The sequence below is a fragment of the Saimiri boliviensis genome, chromosome 19 (assembly GCF_048565385.1).
Source record: "Saimiri boliviensis isolate mSaiBol1 chromosome 19, mSaiBol1.pri, whole genome shotgun sequence".
In the NCBI taxonomy this organism is placed as follows: Eukaryota; Metazoa; Chordata; class Mammalia; order Primates; family Cebidae; genus Saimiri; species Saimiri boliviensis.
The window spans coordinates 18,838,655-18,857,390 of NC_133467.1; the positions used below are offsets into that span (position 1 = coordinate 18,838,655).

Here is an 18,736-nt window from a genome sequence, read left to right on the forward strand (position 1 = left end):
CCTTTATAACTCCAGAGACCCAAATAGAGGTTATAGAGAATTTGACCTGTACGTAGAACACTTTTTTTCAATTAAGATGCAAAAAGCGATGTGTGGGGAATCCTTGCATGGAATAACACACCAAGCTAGATAACCTCTAAAAAACTTTTCCAAAATTCTCTATTAGTAAATCCATGTGAAATGCCTTTGGATTTGGTAGATCTTTCCTAAACTGAGTAGCCTTATTCAACCCTTATTCATATTCATCTGATTTCAGTTGCTGGAGAGACCATCCTGGTTGATGGAGTCAGTGAGGAATTCCAGCTTGTTGACCTGCTTCCTAGTACCCACTATACCGCCACCATGTATGCCACCAACGGGCCTCTCACCAGTGGCACCATCAGCACCAACTTTTCTACTCGTGAGTACATGGTCATCTACATCCCCCATATCCCTGGGGACTTTTGTGGATTCTAAAAATGATCAGTTTTCTTGTGGTGGACTAGATTATCACCTACAGGCTTTGGACAGGGCAGCTATGAGCTGTTCTTATTTGAACTGACTACAGCCCAAATTCAATGAAACTGAGCTGCAACTTTTGGCTAGCAGACACTGTTTCCTGCTCTCACCCTGGGTGACAGCAGAAGAACCAGTCCAAGTGAGGTCTGTACTCAGAATGTATCTGCCCCAACCAAGTCTCATGGATATTAAAAGGCTAGATATCTAGGAGAGAGCTACTGAGTAGGAAGCAGACAATGGTCGCATGTGGAACATTATAAGTTCACAAGTGAACCTACAGACATCAGGGTCTCAGGATAGAGGGTCAGTTTGGAAGATGCCACACCCAAACCTAGAGGCCCTGTGAGGGAAGGGGAAGTAGCTGCAAGACTGATTGTGGCACTGAATGATTATCTTCTGACCCAAGAGTACCCTTTATGGTCCTGTCCAAGCCAGAATGAGGGTCAGCATGTGAGCAACCCTGAGACAAAAGTGGTGGGCAAATAGATACCCATGCCTGAAATCAAGCAGGGGCAGGAGCTGGAGAGGCAGGCACGCCCTGGCACTTTCTCCTCTTTGCAGTCCTGGACCCTCCGGCAAACTTGACAGCCAGTGAAGTCACCACACAAAGTGCCCTGATCTCCTGGCAGCCTCCCAGGGCAGAGATTGAAAATTATGTCTTGACCTACAAATCTTCTGATGGAAGCCGCAAGGTGAGATTTTGCTGGAAAGGGAAAAGACCATTTCTCCCAAGTGAGGCTGTGTGGAAACTGACTAGTGGAGTGACCAGGGGGCAATGGAGGGAGGGGGAAGGAAGCAATCCACCGGGAACTAATCAGCTTCCCATCAAGGATACACAGCCTGCTGTTGAGGAAAAAGCCCTAGTCTGCAAGCCAGAAGATTTTGATGATAGTTCTAGCTCTGCTATTACTCTGCGTAAATTGAGGCAAAGGGCTAAACCTCTTCAAGGCTTGCTTTCTTCTCCAGCTAATGAGGGTCTCTAACCCTGCAACTTCACTGGGTTGTGCTGGTGCTTCCAATACAATGACACAAAGCACATTGGAAACTCCCAAGTACATGATATTGGAATAATTTTTCACCAACAGGGCTGAGCAAACATGAGCTGGATACCAAATTCAGTAGGCTTTTATGCCTCTTGATAAGCATTACAAAGGCGATATCTGTGTAGCCTGTAGTAAAGAAACAACAAATTTTTGTTTTATTTCATCAGTTGAAACAGTTCATCCAGAACACAGACTTTCAAGTTGTTAGCAAAGGAACTTCTTTAAAGGTTTCCATATGCAGAAACCAAAAACAATACATTTCAACAGAGTTGGTCTGCTTTATAGAAATCAGGAGGCCTTAGATCTCACTTCCTTGGCTCTTTCTCTGCTCTCAAGCAAGCCCAGTGCAATCTGAAAACTTCTAGATTCAATAATCCAGGTGTCTAAATTTATCCCAATGTGCATTCCTGAGATAGGAGCTGCCCTGATTTCACATGAGAGCTCTCCTCTCTGCTTATTGGTGCTGCAGTTATCTCCTTACTGTGGGATGGAGAGGATGACAATGGCCACAGCAATAGTGACCTAGCTGGCCATAGGATTTGGCCACTGCAATAGTGACCTAGCTGGCCATAGGATTTGGCCACTGCAATAGTGACCTAAATGGCCCTAGAATTTCCCTTCCCTACTTTCCCAAATTGCAAGCCAGTTGCTCCCTTCCACCACCCTTCCTTTGGCTCATCATACAGGAGCTGATTGTGGATGCAGAAGACACCTGGATTCGACTGGAGGGCCTGCTGGAGAACACAGACTACATGGTGCTCCTGCAGGCAGCACAGGACACCGCGTGGAGCAGCATCACCTCCACCACCTTCACCACAGGTGAGGGAGCATGGCCACTTTGATGCCTTCTCTACTTCCGGAGGTTTAGATCCTCAGCAGCTTCTGCTGAGATTTGCCCTGGGAGCAGCTTATTTAAAAAGCTCAATTGCCTCCTCCTTCCTTCCCCCTTTCCAAGTCCCTGCCAGGAAACCTCTCACTAACAAGGCAACCACAGAAACCAGCAGCACAAATTCCTGGTTCACCCAGACCAACTAAATGCACCAAGTAAAAACATCGAGTTCTGGCTGGGCGCGGTGGCTCATGCCTGTAATCCCAGCACTTCAGGAGGCCAAGGCTGGCGGATCATCTGAGGTCAGGAGTTTGAGACCAGCCTGGCCAACATGGTAAAATCCTGTCTCTACTAAAAATACAAAAATTAGTTGGGTGTGGTGGCATATCCCTATAATCCCAGCTACTCAGGAGGCTGAGGCAGGAGAATCACTTGAACCCCAGAGACACAGGTTGCAGTGAGCCAAGATAGTGCCACTGCACTCCAGCCTGGGTGAAAAAGCAAGACGCCGTCTCCAACAAATAAATAAAAATAAAAAGACATCAGGTTCCTTCCAGTTCAGATTTTCTGCAAGTGTTTTTCCAGCAAAGTTCATCCTTCTCTTCCTCCTTCCTTTGCTACCTGTCATCAGAGACTTATTTAGTAAAAGCAGACATAGTAAACATTCACAACATTAAACCCGCAGCTCTTCTCCATACACAAAGCTCTACTGCATTCCTGTGGTCTCACTCAGTTCTTGTAACAACCAGTCAGGAAGGCCTTATAATCCCCATTTCACAGATGAAGCCAAGATAGATCAAAACCAAAGACTCACATGGCTAGTAAATATCTGGGTTAGAACTTGAACCCAGGTCTTCTACTGCTAAATGCAGCTGTTCCTGCTGCCTTCCCTCCTTAAGTCAGCAAAAGATATCTGAAAAATGCTGTTAAATTATTAAACAAAAAGTCCTAATATCTATCACAGGAAATAACCTAGTATCTGACTTTCAGGAGTTATTTGCCAAGCACTGTTTCTGCATTACATGTATTATCTACTGTAATCTTCACAACAGCCTACATGGTATGTACTGTCATCTCTGTTTCACAAATGAGGAAACTGGGCCACAGAGAGGTGAGGTAACTCACCCAAGATCCCATAGTTCTTAAGAGGGGGAGCTGGAATTTGACCCCAGATGGTTCACCTCTGGGGTTTGTGCTATTTACATTTCTACCCCTCCCACTGTGCCGCTCTACAGTCTGTAATGTGAGGTTCCTCAGCCCAGACTTTGAATTCTCTCCCTGCCCCACACTGTGGGAGTGTGGGTTTGCATACATTCGAGGCAAACCTGAGCACATCCCTTATACTCAACCACATTCTGCTTGCCATCTCAGAGCACCAGAATGACTGGATTTCTGTCTGTGCCCCAGAGCCTTGTCCTCCATCCCCAGAGAGGTTAGAGAAAGTCCTCCAGCCTCATCAGGTGTCTCCCCCACTGCACTCGTTCTAAATGACAAAGAAAGTCACTGATCAGATATGACAGGATGTCCCAGTGGTTCTATAGAGTGTTGAGATTGTGAACGAGTCCTCTTCTCCCTTATTCTTTTTACACTTTTCAATACTTCACTAAGTATCTTTAAGGAGCACATTAATCAGAAAAACAAATGTTTTAATTAAAAACATAAAAATAAACCTTGGGCACACAAACAAGACATGAATCCAAGATGTATCTTTACCAAGTGGAACTTAGAAGACGCTTAATTTCTTTTATGGGGCTGGAGTCAATTATGCTCCCCTCCGTGCTCTTTCAAAGGTGTCTGATCTCAAAACGAAGGTGTTACCTTCTTCTTGTTAAGCCCTTCCCTGCACATTCACAGGTTAATTAAAGAGGCTTCCATGGTCCTCTTTTGCACGCCACCACTTTAAGACCCACGGGTTGGAGCTTTCCATTGAATTAAGAATTTCTTTTCTATTAAAAGGACACAGATGACAGACACTTAAACCGAGCTCCCAATTTGCATATTTATTAGTCTAAATTAGTCATTTTATACCCAAAATGCATGGGTTTCAGTGTTTGCTCTGTGTAGTATGGGCTTTTAATTCCCACCCTGGTGATGCCACAGCTAGCAGTTGTGAGCAATATGACAATGTGCCTGAAGTCTCTGTGGCATCTTACAGCAGTGTCTTGCTCCAGACCCACCTGGGCTATAAAAGTAAACCAGCTCTGTGCCCTCACTGCCCTCTCTTAGATGGACGCAGCTGCGCCAAGGGGTGTGGAACTTTTTGGATCTGGGATCCCAGATTCAGCTGGGGCCTCACTAGGATCAAATAAGCAGAAGATTAACAGCACGTGGAAATCTGGAGAGGAAGCAGAATAGTATCTTTGTTTGGTGGACAGTACAGGGAGCTATCAGGATGTATTTAGGTTGTTTGTTGGTTTTCACAAGACTCCAGTTGACACCAGGCTCTTGGAACATGACTAGTACCAGCTCAGGAAGGAGAAAGCCGAACAGCTCAATTTCCTATGCAATGAGTATAGCTACTGACTGAGCTGCTCTATGTAGAGTCCGTATTATCACTTCCGTGGTACATGGCAAAAATATGTCTGTGTTTGGAAGCTTTTGCAGTTTTACTGGAAAGCTCAAATTTAAGTGTAAGTCACTGATGCATAGCAAACTCTGCTAGCTTTGTCTTGGAGATTTATCGTAACCTGCTGAAATGACTGGTTGCGGAATGAAAGATTCTTGGACAGAAATAATGCATGTGAAAGTACCTTGCACAAAGCCTGGCACATAGCAGACATAATAGATAGTGGTTAAATTGAATAGTCAAATCTCAGCTGCAGAGCACAGAAGAGAGGTATCTGGAAAAACAAAGCCTAAGGAAATTTTTAATACCCCTCATAGGGATGGCACAGCAAAGAGGTATAACCTTCAAGAGTATGATGCCCAAATTCCCTCTAATTTCAGGCTCTGTCTGCCACCTCAATGCAAATTTCCCTGAATAAATTCCACTAGGCTACATAGTCATTTACATGTTAATATTAATGAGGTCTCATTGCCTGTGCCACCGCTCTACCCCAAAGTTTTCTACCCCTGCCCAAGAGCAAATTTTATTAAGAAGGAAGAGAATACAAGGGTATCAGCTTCCAAACTTGGCGGGGAAGGCAGGGAATGAGGACGTTACCAAGAAGGAAAAGCAAAATTGACGAGCAGTGTATCTTTACTTACATGCAAGACTGGAGTGCTGCCCGTCAGGACCCCACAGGCACGAATTACTCTTGCTAAGCAAGAAGTCTGAGAAACATGGGAAGCCTCCCAGGTGATAGCAAGCCAGGGCTAATGGATTTAGAGGCTAATTTCTTTATAGCAATTAGCATCTTTTCCAATTTCATTGATAGTACCTGAGTTTTCCACTTAGCAGTATCCTACTCTTAGGATGGGCTGATCTCAGCTCCTCATTCTGAGTGTTTACTATGCCTTCTCTGATAGAATAGAGATTAAAGTTTGGCCCCAAAGTTGCCTCTATCCACTGATAAACCCTCACCTTGTCCTGAGTGGACCAAGATAAGAGGTTCATTTTAAGCAAAATGCCACCTGATAGCCTAGAAAAGAGTTAAGATGTCAAAAAATAATAATAAAACTTAAAAAAAAAAAAAAAACAGAAAAACAGAGGAAAGACCTGGTACTCACAAACTCTCAAAAACCTCCTTTGATCAAATGTCTTCCCTTGTTGTGTTTCTGCCACATAACATAAGTCCATTTCATTCTTTCCATCATGTTAATAGCTTCCTGTTCTCTTGTCTCTGGTGTTTGCACAAAAATCTAGAGGGAATTAAATAGAAGTAGTATGGAAGAGAAAAAATGTGGATATATTATTTATAATTTACTGTCCCCTGAAATTTTATCCAAGGTCTACTTGTCTTTTAGAGATATGAATATAAATGAGAAAACAAATATTCCCCACAGAGCAGCCAGGACTTGGTGAAATGATTGTCTGCGAGGCAGTTTCATGGTCTCTTTTAATACCATAAAAAGCAAACAAGGTTCTCGCTAAAGCCTGTCCTAAGAGACAGTGAGCACTATAAAATAGGTTGTCTTGACCTTGAGGTTAAGCGAAGACAATCATTTGCAGAGGTACCCAGAGATGGGTAATAAGAAGTTTCCTTTTATTACCTTTGCTCCAGTCCCTGCCCTCCCACATCCAGACTGAGCTGTTCTATGGGGCTTTTTAAGAAAACGTTGGAGTCTAACACAAGCTTCAGCTTTTGAGGTTGTGAAGATTAATGAAGACTGGCACACACTATACTCTGGGACAATAGGTGGTGGATCATAGAAATTCACGTACTTATCAGACAGGTATTCTAGTTAGAAAGGAAAGCCTTATGATCACTATCCATGGCTATTTACCCTCAGATATGCCACACATCCTTTTCACCAGAGTGGAAAGGTGATAGGGCTTCTCTCTGCTCTACTATTTAGAAACAACTTGAGTTCTTGCTTTATTAAGACAAGCAAACCCCTAAAAGGAGAAGTCTACCTTCTTTTTCAGCTGGGAGGAGGGGCGGGGTGGGCAGTAACCTGGCTGTGAAGAAGGAAGCAGGGCACTAATTACCCCATTTGAACAAACCATTTCCATGTATGTCCAAACTTAACAGAAGAATAGATGTCGAATCAGAGGTCTCAATTAATCACACTCACAGTGTATCACATATCACCCATGTTAATCTCCAACAAGTCTCAGTCTTTATTTACTCATTTATTTCCTTTTACACTCTTCTCCCCTTCCACCGTCCATTAGGCAAGCATTCTGATGTATTAGATTTGTGTCCTTCTGTTTGTATGTAGTTTTGAAAAATGTATTATTGTAAAATTACTTTGAGTATAAATATTTTAAGTATATGTAAATGGTATTGGATTACATAGTTCATTCCCTATTCTCATAGTTTTTGCCCAGCACTGTTTTACAGACCCATCCGTGTTGTCATGCATATATATAGTCTTTTGCTTCCACTTGTTGTGAAATACTGCATGATGTGCACCCATCACATTTTACCTCTCCATCCTCGCAAAAATGGACATCAGATTATCTCCAACCTCCCACTACCACAAATGGTGCTGCAGTAAATACTTTGTACATGTCCACTTATGGATCACCGAGGTAATGCCTTCTGGAATGTATACCCTGAAGAGGAATTGCTGGGTCATAGGGGAAGTGTTTCCATAGTCTAACTATGTACTGCTCTTCCACGTGGCTGTGCTAGTCCTCACTCCCTCAAACAGTGCATGGAAACTTCTATTTCCTAATGACATGCATCATTCCAAATGCCTTGACATGGCCCAGCTTTGTAATTTTTAATAATCTCATAGAGAGCATCAAGATCTCATTTTTCTAGTTGAATGTCTTTAATAATGAGTTTGAGTTTCAACATCTCTTCATATGTTTGTTAGTCTTTTCAGTGCTCTTTTCCTCTAAATTACCTGCTCACGTAATTTGTCCATTTTCTGTCAGGTTCCTGTACTCAACATTAGCTATTATTATTTGAGTTTTTGAAGCCTCTCTTAAGAAGTCTTTCTCTGCCTTTCGGCCAAAAGGTATTCTTCAATACGTTCTGCTATTAACTTTCTAGATTTATTTCTTTCTATTTAGTCTATTTTATAGTGGTATTAGTTGAGGATACAGTTTCATTTTTCTTTCTATAGTGAACCAGTTCTCCTAACATTATTTATTAAATAATCCATCTGTTCTGCATTGGCTTGTGGTGCCTCATTGTATATTTGTATTTTTAATAGAGACAGGGTTTCACCGTGTTAGCCAGGCTGGTCTTGTTTGTTTTTTTTTAATCAGAATAATGCTGGCTGCAATGAATGAGTTGTGCAGTGTTCCCTCTTGTTCTGTTTCCTGGAAGACAGTGTATAAAACTGGTGATTATTCTTTGAATTCATCAGTGAAGCTACCTAGGCCTGGAGATTCTTTTTCTAGAGACTTTAAGCACAAATTTAATTTATAAAAATACTTTCATACATTCAGATTATCTTTTGATTTTATCTTGCACAACTTTTGGGATGTAGTAATTTTCCAAAAAAAAAAAAAAAAAAAAAAAAAAGATCTATGTCATCTAAGTTACTGAATTGATTTACATAGAATTGTTTGTACTATTCAATAGGACAGGGACATGTGATCCCCCACAGGGAAGCAGTGAATCTTGCCAAGCAATAGTAAAACCTACTATTGAGGCATGAGAATAGGGTCTGGAGGCAGGGAATCTAAGACCAGTTCCTGCTGACTTCCCAAAGCTGGATCAAAAGGAAAACACCTAGGTATGGAGGCAGGGACCCTAAGGCCAATTAATGTCAACTTCCTAAAGCTAAACCCAAAGGAAAAACCCCATCTCCCCAGACCCAGTAACAAAGGTTTAAAGCCTACTCTCCCTACAACCCTCCCCCTTCCACTACATCTCAGCTGGAAAGGGAAAGTATCTTGGATTGGCCACCCTAAGCACGGCCCATCCCTTCATCTGCATCCATTTCACCCCAGCCTTTAATTAGCCACAGACCAAATCCTTCATCCAGATAAGGAGTAGCTGATAGAGACCTCATATGGAGTACTTAAAACCCAGAAAACTTTGTAATCGGGCCCTTGAGCTGCTTGCCCTGGCCCACTCCCACCCTGTGGAGTGCTTCCCGGCTTTAATAAATCCCAGCTTTCTGTGCTTCATTCCCGTGTTTTGTTCCTTCGTTACTTTGCTTGTGCGTTTTGTCCAGTTCTTTGTTCAAAAACGCCAAGAACCTGAACATCTCATACTCGAGGCCTGCCGTCCAGTAACACCATAGGTTGAAGGTGACATTGTGAATGTTATAGCAGGACCTTACGTATTACTACATATGAAACTTCATCTGGCCTATTTTAAATTGTGTTGTCCCAAATGTTTACAGAAAATCTAATTTTAACTTTCCTTTTCATAACCATAGGGGAGGGATAGGATATAGTGCTCACATGGCATCCTACATTCAACAGATACTGATTGAGCACCTTCTTTGGGTCAGACACCGTTCTAAGTGCTGAGTGATGAATAAAGTAAGCCAGATGATTATGCTCTCATGGAACTTACATTCAAGGGGATGAGCCAATGAGAATTGACCAACAATAAGTAAATAAACAGAGTAATGGACTAGAGACAGTATGAAGAGCTGACTTCCAGGACGGCACCTACAGTAGGGTCTTTCCTGACTATCACTTGCCACTTTCTCCCCCATCCCAGACCCTGGTCTCAACTAGGGTGGTCAGGACAAGATTCTCTTTAGCTGAGACATGTGAGCCCAGATTTGAATAATGAGAGTGAATCCACAAAGAAGAGAATTCCAGGCCTAGGGAAGAGTTCATTGCTATACCCCGAGGGAGGAGTCAGTTTGGCCTTTTCTATCCGTTAAAAGAAAGCCAGTGAGGCTGAAGAATAGTGACAGTGGGGAGAAGTGCATGTGACAGAGACGGAGCGCACAGGGCTTTGCAGGCCGTGGTAGGGATTCTGGATTTTATTCTAATTGGAATAAAGAAGCCATCGAAGGGTTTTTGGCAAGTAAGACATAGGATGAGATCAGATCACCATTCACATGATTAAAAAAAGGTCACTCTGGATAAAGTGGAGAATGAACGCAGGTGGAACCAGAATGGCAAAGGGAGACCAGCAGGAGGTGTCATCAGGACCCAGCCCTCCCTGGCCATGGCGAATCAAGAGCCACAGAGAGGGGCCAGGCAGTCTGTGATCAACCTAATCTGCCTTGAAATTGAGCCTTCTGATAAGTAGATCCAAGGAATAATAAGACAAATGATGTCAGAATATTCCTCTAGTACTAGGATGCCTTTAGCTGACCTGTGAAGGGCAGATGTGAGTGTCTGTTGCATTTGCCCTTGGGTAGAAGGCAGGTGGTCTGCAGAGCCTGAGGACCTTTGGAAACTCTGTCTGGGGTGAACACATCAAAGCCTCCGTCTTGTTCAGTCAATTCTCCACTCACTCTATTGCTTCTTTAAAGGCTATTGTCACTCTCCTCCTGGGTTCCCACTACTATATCCTGAATGGGGTTCTGCCTCCAGGCTCACCCCCATCTTATTCATTCTCCACACTGCAGTGAGAATGTTCTTTCTAACAAGTTGAGCTTAAAGTCCACCAGTAGACTCTTTCTCCAATTGCCTCCATAAATGACAATGATCCCCCTCCTTACCTCCCCAGGGCTCTCTCTCCTCCATCCCACCGGATTCCTGCTCTATCTCCTGCTAAACCTTCAATTTCCCAAAAGGGCCATGCTTGTGCACAGGCCTGGAACACCCTTCTCCACCAATTTGTGGCCAGCATCTGTGTCAATTCCTAAAATAACTTTCTGATTAGCAGTTGCCACCTCTGCCCTATCCCAGGCCCCCACTTCTCACCCCATCTTTCCAGCTAGGCATCATTGCACACCCACGTTTTGTCAGCCCCCAATGTTTCTCTCTTTCCCAGAGCACTTAGAGCTCAAAGTTACATTTGTTTCTCCCACCACGGCGTGAGCAACCAGAAAGGGTGTGACTGTGTCTTTTCCTTCTTTATATTCCCATCTTTTAGCCGAGTATTTAGAACCCAGTAGTCACTCTTTTATATGTTTGTTGAATTAATAAGAGCGTAAACAGATAAACGTACTGGAAGACGCTGTGAGAAGGTCAAGTGGCAGATCTGACAGCCCGTGTGGGCTGAGCAGATAGCTTTGCCCTGTCCTCAGACTCAGATGACAGTCTAGCCAGCTACTCTGCAGACGTGGCCATTGATTCTAACAAGGGAGAGTCAACCACAAACCAGCTTCTGGGAAAAACAAATCTAAGTGCTGATAGCCCGAGGTGGCCGCCCGCGCTTCTATGGAGCAACACTGGGTTCTGCACTCACCGAGAAACCTGCCCTGTGGCTTCAGTCCTGATGCTGAGGCCGGAAAAGCAGACAGACACTTGCCAGGGCTATTAGAGCTGATCATTTTAAAGGCACCCCCAAGAATCCAAAGCAAGTAAGGGGCAGGGCCACGACAAAGTCTGTTCCAGCAGCGGTGGTCCCCTGACTGCACTGCATGTCACGTAGCTTGCTCCACTCCACTCAGCATTCAGCCTCCACTGCCCAGCACAAACCAATTTCCGAGCAATTCTTCCGGTGAATGCCCTGGTCCTGCTGATCTAACAATGACATCTAGAAACACTTCACCATGAGAGGTTTCAGTGTACTGAACACTTGTTGTGGCTTTTCTCTTAACTTGGTAATCACCACAGCCTGTGCTAAAAATATAAATAAAAATTCAACAAAAGATTCTTCATCGGTCCAGGCTCCAGTTATTGCACTGAAAGGAAGAAAAACCTTCCAGTTTTGCTCTTGGTCTTAAGATTTTTGCTTTGGGAAAAGTTACTGGACTGATATATGTTGGGGTTAAAGATGAGTTTCTGATAATATCAAATGGTGTGACATCCTGAGAGCTAGGAATGCCTGAAATTTGCCCTGACTGTCTCCAAAATGTATGAAACCCCAGTACTTTCACACTGAATACAGCATAACAGGAACCAGTGTGTTCTTTATTATTACCTAAGCCGAAGTCCAATAACGCCCAAAGCAGAGCAAAACCATAAAAACTGGAACACAAAGCTTAGACTCAAGGCTAAACACAGTCTCTTATTTCTTCTCCTTCCTATCGCACTCAATCTAATTCTTGGAACCAGCCCACTCAAGACATACCTACCGGAAAGGGAAAGAGCAGGAAAGGGGGAGAGTGGGAGACAGAGAGAGACAGAGATTCAATCTACAGTATGTATCCACCCACCCACAAGGATCTGAGCAGAGGACACAGAACCACAGGCCTCCTCTGAGGCACTGCTCAGTTTACCAATTCCACCTCTTGGCCTCTAGAGAAGAGGAAAATGTGCCAGACAAATAGTGGATTCAAATCCAGCCGGTCTTCAGACTTGCCTGAGAAGCTTCAGTAAAACACTGATTCCCTGCACCACCCTCTGACATTCTGATTCACTAGATCTTCTATGGAACACAGGAATCTGAATTTTAATAAGGTCCCAGTCTGAGAACTATTAGTGAGCCTCTGCTTTCTCTTGTCTGCAAAAAAGGAATAATAATTTGATCAAGGACTAAGGTTGCAGGCTGGAGCGGGTTGAAAAGGAATGATTTTGCTCTAAATGCAGTGTCTTCTCCAAGTTCCAAAGATGTGAAACTCCCAGGTTGCTGCCCATGATAGTCTGTGTGAGCAAATGCTTGTTGACTGTCTTTACATTTATGCCACAGACTACATCACAGCGAATGGAATCTATAAACAACCAAATGGCCTTGCAATTTGTCAAGGGGAAGGCAAGAGCACCCAGCAACCATGCATCATTGCCTCACACACATCTGGACAGCCCCCCACCAACCGGCTCATTGCCGGCCTGGAAGGAAGAAAGCATGGTCCTTCCTCTCCCAGGGTGTAATCTGGGACAGTTATCCCATCCCATCCAATCTTTTGGCACCGCTTTGAAAACACTTTTTTCTTAAGCTAATTTTATTCTTATTTTCTAACTTTAAAAAAAAGAATCCCTCTTTTATATGATAGCCATTCAGGTATTCAGAACTCCCCTTCTCCAAGTCATCTCAGTTTACTGATTTGTGTGTAGGTCTAGCTTTAAAGCAACTAATATGTTTGAGCCTGTAAAAAGTACCTATAATATAAATATTAAATCAACCTCCATTGTCAACATAAAGAAGCCTCTGTGAGATCATGTCTTTCCCCATTCTGACGTTTGGATTTATATGTGTATTTGTATGAGACTGTCATTTTGAGATTTGTGGGGAGATGTTTTGTTGAGGGCACATTGGATATTGGAAAGAAATTTGGGGTTCTGGCTCCTTTAAGAAGCTGAGTTTATTTAATGAAGAAACGCTTCTTCAGGAAAAAGCGCTATTCGTACATACCTTAGGAATAAGCTGAAGACCAAGGACACTAAGTACTGATCTTCTAAAATGAGGAACTCAAACAGTGAGAAGAAAGGGGAGAAAGAAAGGCAGACAGACAAGTTGTTCTAGAGGCCAGGTCAAGAATGACCAGGAAGCCAGGAGATAATAGCAGTGCTCCCAAAGCAGCAGGGAGAGGGGACAGGGACAGCTCATACCTGTCTCCTGAAATATAACTATAGCCTCTAGGGGTCGATGGGATCAGGAACTGTGAAGAGTTCTACAACATGCTGCAGATGACAGTTAACTTTTCTGTAGCTATTAAGGAAATCAGTTTCAGAGGGTATGGATAATTGATTTGAACACAGAACTTGTTGAAATCTTTAACCTTTGAGGGTTTTTTGCTTATAAGATAAATACAGGTATTAATTAGTCCTTTGCTGTATGCATAGATGTCGTTCTTCAGTAAACTCTATCATACATTACATTTCCTGCTTTAGGAGAGTGAAGAGCACTTAACTCATATGAAAATGTGAGGTCCAGCAATCTGAGTCATGCCATCTTTCTGAGTGCAGTTTCCTTCTCTGTAAAATAAGTATATCTATACCAATCTGCCATCCCCTCAAGTTTCTTGCAAGAATTAAATGGAAATAAAAACACTTGGTAAAGGCCAAGTTCTACAGAAATATGTTGTCATTCCCTGGTATAACCATTGCCTTTGCTTGTAAGATACGCCTTTGCATTGCCTTTATTCTGAACTACATTAGGTGGGCATGCCCTCAACCGGGGTGTGACAGCAAGCTGAAGGACCGTCCTGGTGTGGAAGCACTTAGCACATCTCCAGGAGGGCCTTGCATGAACCAACTCCAACCACCTCTTCCTGACACAGGAAGCTTCCCTGGTGATCTATGATGGGGTCTGAGATGACCAGGTACAGAGCACCCACACCACCCTTCCCCACACAGCAAGCTCTGCCTTCAGCTTACTCTAGCAGCTCCTGCAGTCCAGAAAAGCTCCTCTGGTGGGCTTTCTACTCGGCTTGCCTGCTCAGCATTAAAATCTGCCCTGAAGCTAAGCTCTTCAAGACACACAATTTCAGCTCCTCTTTCAGCTAATTAGATATTGTTCTACAAATTGGGCTGTTCTCTCTGAAAGATGAGCTGCAATTTACTTCCCGTGCCCTCTCCTTAAACTTAAACTGAACTGTAAAACATGGCCACTTGATTGTTTAGTCCAATCAGGGGATTATTTTGTACAAGGAATAGATAATTCATCTTCTTGCTAATGCCAAGCTTGTTCGGGCATTCCTTAATGGCTACTGTAAAGATGAAAGAAAGCTTTGTTTAGATGCCTCTCGTCCTTTCGAAAGGTGTCCACCTACACTGATGATGTATTTTGGCCCATGCATCTGTAATCATTGCCTGAGTAACCAATCACTAGCTGCATTAACACATCTTTGCTCTTCAAGGGGGAGATTTTTATTATCCCCATTTTACTGATAAGAAAACTGATGCCAAACTGATTTACTTAAAGTCAGATGAATAGGTAACTGGAGGAGCTACACCATGAACCCCGCCGCTTGGTCCCGCCGTTTGGTCCTCAGATCCCATGAAACTGTATGTTGTCTGCTAAGTCTAACATCAGTTGAGGAGGGGAAATGCAAGATGATGCTGAGTCCCCACACGCACACCCTGAGCTCGGTTGAGGATTTCTTAGAGCTGCTGATGACATACCAGGAGACTCGCTAAGACCTTCTATGATCCAAGGAGCTTTTATCCACAGTGGGAGAAAGGATCCTTTCTGGACATTGTCTTATTTCCTTGCAGGGGGCCGGGTGTTCCCTCATCCTCAAGACTGTGCCCAGCATTTGATGAATGGAGACACTCTGAGTGGGGTCTACACCATCTTCCTCAATGGGGAGCTAAGCCAGAAGTTACAAGTGTACTGCGACATGACCACCGACGGGGGCGGCTGGATTGTAAGTACAGGCAGCTGCTCTCCTTTCCTCAGTGTTCTAGTGTACCTGGCTCAGCACCTGCCAAGCCAACTTCACCATCTTCTGGCCATCCTTTTATAACCCCCCACATGTCCATCTTGGAGATTCTCATTACCCTCAAGGCCCCATTCAGCAGTCCAATCATAGGTCTGGCCAGGCAGGGAGAGGAATAACTATATCAAGGCTGCAGTGGCCTGGCCCTATGACAGGCCCTCAGGATTCCTGCCTTTCCTCCTTCTCCTCTTGTGATGACAGTTAAGCAGGAGGGTGCCAGAGAAAGGGAGCCATGGCTCTGTTAGGCCCAGGGATCTTCCCTGCTCAGAACTGCATCTGTAATAAAGCAGTGGAGGCGCTGGGCAGAGTGGCTCATGCCTATAAATCCCAGCACTTTGGGAGGCCAAGGTGAGTGGATCACTTGAGGCCAGGAGTTCGAGACCAGCCTGGCCAACGTCATGAAACCCTGTCTCTACTAAAAATACAAAAATTAGTTGGGCATGGTGGCACATTCCTGTAGTCCCAGCTACTCAGGAGGCTGAGGCAAAGGAATCACTTGAACCCGGGAGGCAGAGGTTGTAGTGAGATGAGATCATGCCACTGCACTGCAGCCTGGGTGAAAGAGTGAGTGAGACTCCATCTCAAAAAACAAAACAGGGGACCAATATTCAACATCCTTAAATAAAACAATTTTTAACTCAAAAAACAGAAAACCAACCAAACAAACAAACAAAACATCAGTTGAGGAAAAGTGTTTTCTGTAGGAGGAGGTGACCACCACCACAGAGAGATGATCAGAAACCTCCAATTGAGGACTGCGTATGGGAAGGCAGATGAGGGGCCGAACATGGATAGCTGATTCCCCTTCCCCAGTCTTCCTGGGGTCTCCCTGGTTCTTCCCCAGAGCTGTCACAGCCTTCAGGGAGCACCATGGTCAGGAAAAGAGAGACGCTGTTTCCTGTCACCATCCTCCTCCCATGCCTGATAGGGCAATACAGAGAGAGGGAAAATAAGGACAGCCTCCCAAAGGGCCCCACCTCTTAATGCAGCCCTGTGGGGGTGGCCAGGAGTTCCCACCGCCTGGTCCTAAAGCAGCCCAGCATTAGCCAAATGGCTGTAGGATGGAAAACCAGCCCCTCCACCCTTCGTCAGATTCCCTCTCTCGCTCTGCTAACAGTGCTGGATGTTTCCTGCTGCAAAACCGGTAGTTTTTGAATGGTGATGTGCTCATAACAGCTACTCTTGGGAGACATTTTCTTTTATGTTTCTGACATATTTGTGCCTCCTTCTTAGAGCATAATTGGAAATTGAAGCCAAGGCTGATATATTGGAGGTTAAATGAAATAAGCACTTAAACAGCGCAGAAAGTGAATGATATGCAATATTACTTTCCCTGCAATAGGACGATGACAGTTACTAGCTGATTTGAAGTTGGTCCTGTTCTTTTGGTGAGAAATGCTTTCTACTGTGCTCTGTAGTGCAAAAAATTCATTTGAGAGCCAAGCCTATTTCCCCTGACTATTTGGGGGCTTGATATGTATTTTGAATCCTTTCTACATTGCAGGGGTGCAAATTAGTGTCAACATCACACGGGAGCCTATTCATCAGAGGCCTCTACACTTCAGGAGAAGGGCTCTGAATGTCTCCTACAAAAACTGCTGTGTAAATACTGAGCTCTGCTCTGAAATGTTCTTTCTTTGGACAGCTTTGTCGTTGCAGATATAAAACCCAGTTATATCAGTTTTACTTATCACAGTTTATGTTCCTAAGCACCTCCTCGGATTTTTTTCTTTCCTACATAGGTATTTCAGAGGCGGCAGAATGGCCAAACTGATTTTTTCCGGAAATGGGCTGAATACCGTGTTGGCTTCGGGAACCTGGAGGATGAGTTCTGGCTGGGTAAATCCTCCTTATTGCTTTCTCTTGATGTGCTTCTCTGGCTTTTTGTCCATCTCTCTCCATTTCCTGTCCATCTGAGATTATCAGAAACCCTATGTTTGTTGAAAAGCTGACAGCTCGTGAATTGCTTTCAGAACCTCTTGCTCTGTTTAGCTCCACTATTGATCTGTTTTTATCTTACTGTGTGGTGTTTTCCTCTTTTCTCTGTCTCTTCCCGTCCTCATTAATAGTCTCTAGATGGGTCCTGACAGGAGGCTACTACAAAGGGAGTGAGCTGCCTGGTGGGGGAGGGGCACAGGGAGCAACAGGCTGGCTGGCCATTTCCCAGAAGCAAGGCAACCAGCCAGCAAGCCTGCAGGTCGGGGGAGAAATGAGGCCAGCCACTCTGCTTAGTTCCTTGGGGAATGTTATTACGTGACCTGGGAAGGAAAAGGGGGAAGAAAAATGAAAGTGGCATTAGAGGTGACTGGCAATTTCCTAGAGGTCTGACACTAGCAGGAAATACAGATTGAGAACCAAACTGGTATGAGATGGTAAACACACACCCAAGCCAGGCAGACTCTGGTGGTGCCAAATCCTGGAAAGTGGCCCATTTATGATGACCTGTGACTCCCTCTTGGTTAGATTTTCATAGTGATGGATAAAGGGAAGTAGAGGAAAAAAATCAATTATCAAGTTACATATTTGTGGTCTCCTCTCTGCCTCCCCTGCCACTATCTCATTTCATCATCTTCTCCTGGATGCCTAGCTAACAAGCCCCTTCCTGGCCTCTCTGCCTCTAGGACCACCCCATTGTCCACATGGCTATAATCTCCCAACAGGCTCTTCTTGCCTTTTGCACGGATAAACCCAATTCACCGAGAAAGCACTATTGCAATAAAGAAAGTTTAATGAACACAAGGCCACCAAGTAGAAGGACAGGAGTTATTACTCAAATCAATCTCCCCAAAAACTCAGAAGCTAGGGTTTTTATGGATAATTTGGTGGGCAGGGGGCTAGGGAATGGGTGGTGCCAATTCTTTGGGGTGAAATCATAGGAGTATGGAAAATGGTCATTGTGCACTGAGTCTCCATCTGGGTGAGGGTTGCAGGTCCAGCTGAGTCATGTGTCACCAGTCCAGGTGGGGTCACTTGGTGGCCTGAATGCAAAAGTCTAAAAAACTTCTTAAAAGACCAATCTGCAACTGTTATCTGTTACCTGTAAGAGCAACTGGGAAAGTCACAAATCTCTGGCCACATGACCCTGAGCAGTAAGAGATTACAGAAAAACTATGCCTACACTTCAGCAGAACTCAAGCCACCCCTCCCATAACCCTAATCTCTTGGCCTTTCATTAGTCTTAAAAAGGTAGTTTCAGTTCCTGAAAAAGGAGGGGAGCAGTTTTAGGGAGGGACTATTATTCTTGCTTTAAAATTAAACTATAAACTAAATTCCTCCCATGGTTAGCTTGGCCTATGCCCAGGAATGAGTGAGGGCAGCCAGCCAGTGAGGCCGGAGCAAGATGGAGTCAGCCATGCTAGACTTTTCTCCCTGTCATGATCTTTGCAAAGGTGGGTTCTTG

The 18,736-nt window shown here is 44.2% G+C and overlaps 1 protein-coding gene and 1 long non-coding RNA gene across 17 annotated transcripts in view; one reads left to right on the plus strand and one right to left on the minus strand.

Annotated features, from left to right (window-relative positions):
* TNR (tenascin R) overlaps positions 1-18,736 on the plus strand; it is a 416,610-nt gene that overhangs the window by 380,366 nt on the left and 17,508 nt on the right. For all 5 annotated transcript variants that reach the window (XM_074390181.1, XM_010336100.2, XM_074390179.1 and 2 more), the window contains 5 exons: positions 257-400; positions 1,060-1,190; positions 2,228-2,360; positions 15,113-15,264; positions 17,079-17,175. In XM_074390181.1, coding sequence (XP_074246282.1) covers positions 257-400; positions 1,060-1,190; positions 2,228-2,360; positions 15,113-15,264; positions 17,079-17,175 — 657 coding nt within the window. The remainder of the gene's footprint in view (positions 1-256; positions 401-1,059; positions 1,191-2,227; positions 2,361-15,112; positions 15,265-17,078; positions 17,176-18,736) is intronic.
* Positions 1-18,736, minus strand: part of LOC104650938 (uncharacterized) — a 224,068-nt gene that overhangs the window by 90,591 nt on the left and 114,741 nt on the right. For 9 of the 12 annotated variants that reach the window (XR_012515142.1, XR_012515143.1, XR_012515140.1 and 6 more), the window contains exon 4: positions 6,040-6,171. The exons of the other annotated variants lie outside the window; for them this stretch is intronic. This is a non-coding gene — a long non-coding RNA (uncharacterized LOC104650938). The remainder of the gene's footprint in view (positions 1-6,039; positions 6,172-18,736) is intronic. 12 annotated transcript variants of the gene reach the window in all.